The sequence below is a fragment of the Octopus bimaculoides genome, chromosome 25 (assembly GCF_001194135.2).
Source record: "Octopus bimaculoides isolate UCB-OBI-ISO-001 chromosome 25, ASM119413v2, whole genome shotgun sequence".
NCBI lineage: Eukaryota > Metazoa > Mollusca > Cephalopoda > Octopoda > Octopodidae > Octopus > Octopus bimaculoides.
This window is the reverse complement of record NC_069005.1, coordinates 29,294,105-29,301,012: the sequence shown is the minus strand read 5'-3', so window position 1 is coordinate 29,301,012 and position 6,908 is coordinate 29,294,105. Positions and strand designations below refer to the sequence as shown.

At 39.3% G+C, this 6,908-nt stretch overlaps 1 protein-coding gene across 1 annotated transcript in view; it reads left to right on the top strand.

Moving 5' to 3' along the window:
• The window catches only part of LOC106871683 (androglobin), an 8,660-nt gene that overhangs the window by 843 nt on the left and 909 nt on the right, over positions 1 to 6,908 (top strand). Inside the window, exons 2-9 of the mRNA XM_052976651.1 lie at positions 1,032 to 1,119; positions 2,155 to 2,202; positions 2,932 to 3,027; positions 3,856 to 3,933; positions 4,475 to 4,696; positions 5,648 to 5,784; positions 6,369 to 6,458; positions 6,664 to 6,811. Of these exons, the coding sequence (XP_052832611.1) occupies positions 1,032 to 1,119; positions 2,155 to 2,202; positions 2,932 to 3,027; positions 3,856 to 3,933; positions 4,475 to 4,696; positions 5,648 to 5,784; positions 6,369 to 6,458; positions 6,664 to 6,811 (907 nt within the window). The remainder of the gene's footprint in view (positions 1 to 1,031; positions 1,120 to 2,154; positions 2,203 to 2,931; positions 3,028 to 3,855; positions 3,934 to 4,474; positions 4,697 to 5,647; positions 5,785 to 6,368; positions 6,459 to 6,663; positions 6,812 to 6,908) is intronic.

The window sequence follows — 6,908 nt, the reverse complement described above, 5'->3', positions numbered from 1 at the left end:
CAAATCGACCCCAGGACTTATTCTTTGGAAGCCTAGTACTTATTCTATGGGACTCTTTTGCCGAACCGCTAAGTTACTGGGACGTAAACACACCAGCATCGGTTGTCAAGCGATGTGGTGGTGGTGGTGGGGGGGCACACACGGACACACAAACATATGCATACACACATATATATATATATATATATACATATATACGACAGGCTTCTTTCAGTTTCCGTCTGCGTAGCGAAAATTGAAGAATTTAGGTGTGTGTCAGGGAGGGGGATTAAAATTTTAAAATACCGTTTTTTTGTGGGTTTTTTTTTTTTTTTTTTGCAGAATCAGAATCTCCGTACTCGAAAATGAGGGATTCTGTAAAAAAAGGGGGGGGAGCCCACATTCTTTACTTCCACCCAGGTACTGAGCGTATGGGTATGGGTGTGTGACTATTTTTCGGGTAGGGAGTTTGGAATGGGGTATCGGATAATTAATACCACTAGATACATATACAACGAATGTGTCTGAGTTCATTACATTACACAAGGGTAGAGGGCCGCGAAAGACCCGATAGTGGGGCCAAAGGCCTCAGAGTTGCTCTCTGCAGGAGCTAACCTGAATGCCGCCCAAAGAGCAGTTTCAAGGCTAGTAAATAAAATTGACTAGTCGTTCTTTAAAATTCACTACATTACCATTGGAAGAAAGTTGTGTTGTGATGTCCACTCTAATGGTTTAACTTCGTGATTTTCTCTTTTTTTATGCATTTTATGCATCTGTATCCCAACTGAATTAAGTTTACATTATTTATATTTTGGATGCCACATTTTGAATAGAAATACATACACCCATATATATAGAGAGAGAGTGGCTGTGTGGTAAGTAGCTTGCTTACAAACCACATGGTTCCAGGTTCAGTCCCACTGCGCAGGTTACGATTTTGTTATTAATCAGTATTAATCACTGAAAATTAAATTAAAAACGTGTATTTCTGTGACTGGAAAAGCGTTTAAGATCAATTCAAATTAAAATCAAAGTTATATTATTATTTCCAGCTCAGCTACTACACCAGTTGGAGCCCTTACTCTAAAAACCAAAAGCCTGATATGGCCAGAGTTCACAGATGTGGATTCAGAGAAATGGGTAAGAGATTATCAGATTATTGGATTACACTGTGTAACAAAATTTTAAATCTTTATTGTCTTTGGTCAGTATGTGTTGTTTCTTATTTGTTTCTATCTAGAAATCAAAGCAAATCACTACTATTCCCTTCAAACGTTGATTCTGTCATGTGGACATCTATGTTTTGAAACTGACCTATTTCCCATTACATTTCAGACAGATTCAATGCTGAGTTGCTGAAGCAGAAATATCGTTATAGCAAATATTCTGCTCAATACCACAGTTTGACTTATCAGCTGTTTGACCATAACCACTTGAGCATGTCCCTTACTGACCGACAGCAGAATGGGCTGAGTGGACTTTTTACATGGCACCAGCACAGATTAGGACAGTTTCGGGATGGTTTTTACAGCTGGATGCCCTTCCAAATGCCAACCACTTTACAGTGTGGACTGGATGCTTTTTACATGGCACCAGCTCCAGCAGGGTCACCAAGTATCTTGCAAGACAAGGAATTTTTTAGTGGGGAGGGGGCATTGGAGGAGGTGATCTTGTGTCAGATGATGAAAGGTTATATGTGTGTTATATTTTTATCATATTTCTTATCTGTTTGTTATGCTTATTATATGTGTTATATGTTGTTTGCTATATGTATGTTGTATGCTTGTTATATGTGTATTACACGTTTATTATTTGTGTTATGTGTTGTTTATATTTGTTTTGTATGTTTGGTAGATGTGTCTTGCATGCTTGCTATGTGTTTTGTATGTTTGTTATAGCAAACATATATCATCATCATCATCATTTAACATCCATCTTCCAATGATGATGATGATGATGATGATGTATATTATATGTATGTATGTACGTTTGTTATATGTGCATTACACACGAATTATATGTCTGTTATATGTTTGTGATATCTGTGCTATGTGTCTGTCATACATGTTTGTATGTTCATTTGATTGGTTGGGAAATGTTAATTAATTACTTTGGTGCAGTTTTCCATATTCTTTGGTGTGATGTGACCCTCATTCTTGGATTTTATCATTTCAGGAATTTCTCGGTAAAGGAAAAGATACGTCCAAGACAAAATCCCCCGTGGTGAGTTGAAGTAAATCCTCAAAGAGGATTTTTCTTAAAAATGACCCATCGGCCACAACATTGAAGCATTTTCATTCTAAGACTATGTCCAAGCTGGTCATTCATGGACCAGAGGATTTTTTTCCTTTGTTGGGAACAAGTGAGGGTTGGTAACAGAAAGGTCATCAGACCATAGAATTTAACTTGAACTATGCAAGCATGAAAAAGTGGATGTTAAGATGATCTTTTATCTTTTACTTTTTTTCAATCGTTTGAGTGTGGCCATGCTGGGGTACTGCTTTGAAGAATTTTAATCAAATGAATTGACCCCCAATACTTATGTTTTTTTAAAAGTGCTGGTATTTATTCTGTCAGTCTGTTTTGCTGAACTGCTAAATTAAGGGGGATGTAAATACACCTTCATTGGTTGTCAAGCAATGATGAGGGACAAACAAAAAGACAGAGGGAGACACACACACACTCTCTCTCTCTCTCACACACACACACACACACTCTCTCTCTCTCTCTCACACACACACACTCTCTCTCTCTCTCTCTCTCTCTCTCTCACACACACACACACACAACCATCCACTCATCCACCACCACCACCAACACCACAATTGTATTTCTGTATGTGTTGTGGATGAACAGCTTATATAACAGTAACAGCAGCAACTACGACAACAACAATAACAAGATGCTGTTTTATAGCTATAACAGTCAAAAACATTTCTTACGTTTTACCAGACCCAGTACTTCGAAGACCCTGAAGGGAAAATTGAGCTTCCTCCCTCGTTAAAGGTAGATCACTGGAAACGGCCTCATGAAATTTTAAGTGATAAGGTAAGTCGAATGCTTTTCTTACTCTTGTCAATAATACTGCATCATCGTTAAGGCAGCGAGCTGGTGGAATCGTTAGCATGCTGGGCAAAATGCTTAGTGGCATTTCATGTGTCTTTACGTTCTGAGTTCATACTCTGCCAAGGTCAGCATTGCCTTTTATTCTTTAGGAGTCGATAAAATAAGTACCAGTTGATCACTGGGTTTCAAGGTAATCTACTGAAATTGCTGGCCTTGTGTCAAAATTTGAAATCATCGTCATTATCATTATTATTATTATTATTATTATTATAAGGTGGTGAGCTTGGCAGAATCATTAGCAGACCAGGCAAAATGCTTAGCGGCATTTTATCCGTCTTTACGTTCTGAGTTCAAATTCCGCCAATCAAAAAAAAATTCAACATAAAATATAATCTAAAGCTTTTTCATGGTCTGCTGGAATGGCTCTCTTCTGAATATATTTACACACCATGCAGTTAAAAAGAAGAAATTGAAATTAGACATTACTCATTTTGCCCCATTTTATCATCATTTTATCATCATTTTTATGAAACTTGAAAATGATCAAATTAGTGTGGGGAAAAATTGACTTGGAATTCAATAGAAAAAAAAATATCGATTGTTAAACACCAAAAATTATTTAGATATTCTATTTGTAACCTTAATAGCAGTAAGAAGTTCTGGGGAGAATATTACAAAAATCATAAATATAAAACATGATAAAATGTTTTCACAAATGAAGACAATAACGGTAAACCCATCTTTTTCTCCATTTTTCGTTGATTGTTTTTCTTTTTTTCTTTACTTTTCTCATTATTTGTTTCTTTGTAGATACCTGTGATTGTTGAAAATAACTCGTTAAACATGTTTGATCTGGTCACTAACAACGAACATCTTCATGAAAGTGAGGTAATCTATCTGCTGGTTTGTCTACCTGTCTGTCTGTTTGTCTCTTATGTGTCTATAGTGTGTACTGAGTACACCATATGGAATTTCTACCAACGCCTACGTATTAAACAGTGCCATTTACCTGAAGGGATTAGCGTCCCTGCCTGTTTTCTCGTTAACCAGCACTTTGGTCTTTGTTCAGTTACATTTGAGGCCTTTTGATTCCAGATCTTGCTTCCATGCTTGGGATTTCATTTCTGTCACAACATTAGCTTTGGTCTGACTGGAATTCAGCACAAACCACTGATTTGGTCTGTAAGAATTCTCCTCTAAGAACATCTAATTATCCTCTATGTTATATGTCTCGTATCTCTTCCTCTTTTTTTGTGTGCACACACACACACACACACACACACACACACACACAACACACACACACACACATGTGCACATACACATACATGCACACACAAACACATACACATGCATACAAACACACACACACATGCGTACACGTGCACACACACACTCATTCTTATAATGCAGATCCTTTCTATTTTAGGTCATGCGGAATATAATTGGCCAGATCATTGCATTATGGGAGTTCAGCTCCCTCCCCGCGCCACACTTGTTTGCTGTCTCTGATCCCAACACACCCTTTATTAACTACACCCACAGCTGGAGACCCTGGGAACACCTGTATGCATTGTGCAAGTCAGGCAAAGGGCCACACATGCCCCTATACAATCCACATGGCAAATACATCGTCCGTTTATATTTCATGGTAAGTGTGTTTCTTTCACAATCACGGGTAACCTTTTTCTTACATGTCTTAGCAGATATTGTTCATCATAATTTAAATCACACTACAAAAGATAATGAGATATAGCCATCATATCACTGCTTTATTTAATCAAGATAATCCTCCTCCTCCTCCTCCTCATCATCACCACCACCACCACCACCACCACCACCAGAGTGCTGTGCTGGTGTCACGTAAAAAGTACTCGTGCTGGTTCCACCTAAATAGCTCTTGTACTGGTGTCACGCAAAAGTGTTTGTGCCAGTGGCACGTTAAAAGCACCCAGCACACACTGTAAAGTGGTTGGCATTAGGAAAGGTGTTGAGTTATAGAAACCAAGCCGAATCAGACTGGAACCTAGAGCAGCTCTTCAGCTTGCCAGCACTGGTCATACCGTCCAACCCATGCCAGCATGGAAAACAGACATTAAAGGATGCTGACAACGACGATAAAGGGCACATTTTATAAAGCATCACATATTTGGCTCCGTCAAATTAAGCTGGATCTATTCAGTCTTATTTCTTTATTGCCCACAAGGGGCTAAACATAGAGGGGACAAACAAGGACAGACAAAGAGACTAAGTCGATTACATCGACCCCAGTGCGTAACTGGTACTTAATTTATCGACCCTGAAAGGATGAAAGGCAAAGTCGACCTCGGCGGAATTTGAACTCAGAACGTAACAGCAGACGAAATACTGCTAAGCATTTCGCCCGGTAGGGTAACGTTTCTGCCAGTGCGCTGCCTTTGGATCTACTCAGTCTGCTGAATATATACTGAGGTTCACTTATTAATGGTGCACCCGTTTTAGATATTGGAAATGACCCTTTTTAGGAACATATTAAGCTGCACCAAGATTTGATGCTAAATTAGGAGCGTACTTATCCATGAGTAAGAGTAAATACAGTAATTATTATAATTATTTGTTTCAGGGCTGCTGGAGAAAGCTGGTCATTGATGACACTCTGCCGTTTAGCAAAGACAAGTTACTCCTACCTACAACAACACAACCACATGAATTATGGCCCATGTTACTCACAAAGGCACTACTCAAAGTTGCCAGCCTAAAGTAAGAAAGTATTTGTTTTTACTTTTCTTTTGCAGCTTTAAATGTTATTTATATATATATATATTTCTTTTTTAAAAAATTGGCTGTGTGGTTAAGAAGATTGCTCCCCAACTACATAGATTTGAGTTCAATCCCACTGCATGGCGGTTTGACTGGAACTAGTAAGCTAGAGAGCTGCACCAGGTTCCAGTCTGATTTTGGCTTGGTTTTTATGGCTGAATGCCATTCCTAACACCAACCACTCCGAGAGTGTGGTGGGTACCTTTTACAAGCCACTGGCACAGGTGCTTTGACGTGTCCCTAGCAGGGGTGCTTTTATGTGTCACTGTCATGGGTCCCTTTATGTGTCACTGACACAGGTGCCCTTACATCTCACTGGCACCTACTACAACTACAATTTTACTTGGCTCGAGGAATCTTCTCAAGTGCAGCAAACTGCCAAAGGTCTTGATCACTTGTCATTGCCTCTGTGACACCCAACTTACGAAGCTCATGCTTCATCACCTCATCCCATTGTCTTCGATTTTTAGCCGTGTTTAATCTCAACAATATGTCAGTCTTTTCCTTCTCTCTCTATTGAACAGCTACACTCTGAACTGTGGAAGCAATGAAATTGGGGAATTCAACGTCTTGCACACTTTAACCGGTTGGCTCCCTGAGGTAGTTCAAATCACGTGAGTTTGTCTTTGTGTTGCTTTGTAATTTTCAACATCCTTTCTGTGTCCAAAACTTGACAGTTTAACCCTTTGACTTTTAAACTGGGCCATACCCAGCCAAAATATTTCTACCTGTTTTTATGTTCAAACTGGCCAGATCTGGCCTCTCACACTTATCCTAAAAATAATCACATGTCGTTGTTGTTGCTGTTGCTTATCACAGCCACAAAAACACAGAGAAAACCTGGCAGTTGCTGACCAAAGTGCTGCCAGAATGGAAGCCAGAAGATGCAACTGCAAAGGAAGAACCGGTTGTTGAAACACTCCCTGTTGATGCTGTAGAATCAATCATTGTCCAGCCAAGCAAATCTGTGAGCTTCTTCTTCTTCTTCTTCTCCCCCCTCCTCCTCCTCCTCCTCCTCCTCCTCCTCCTTCTTCTTCTACATGCAGGACCCTGCTTCTCCATCC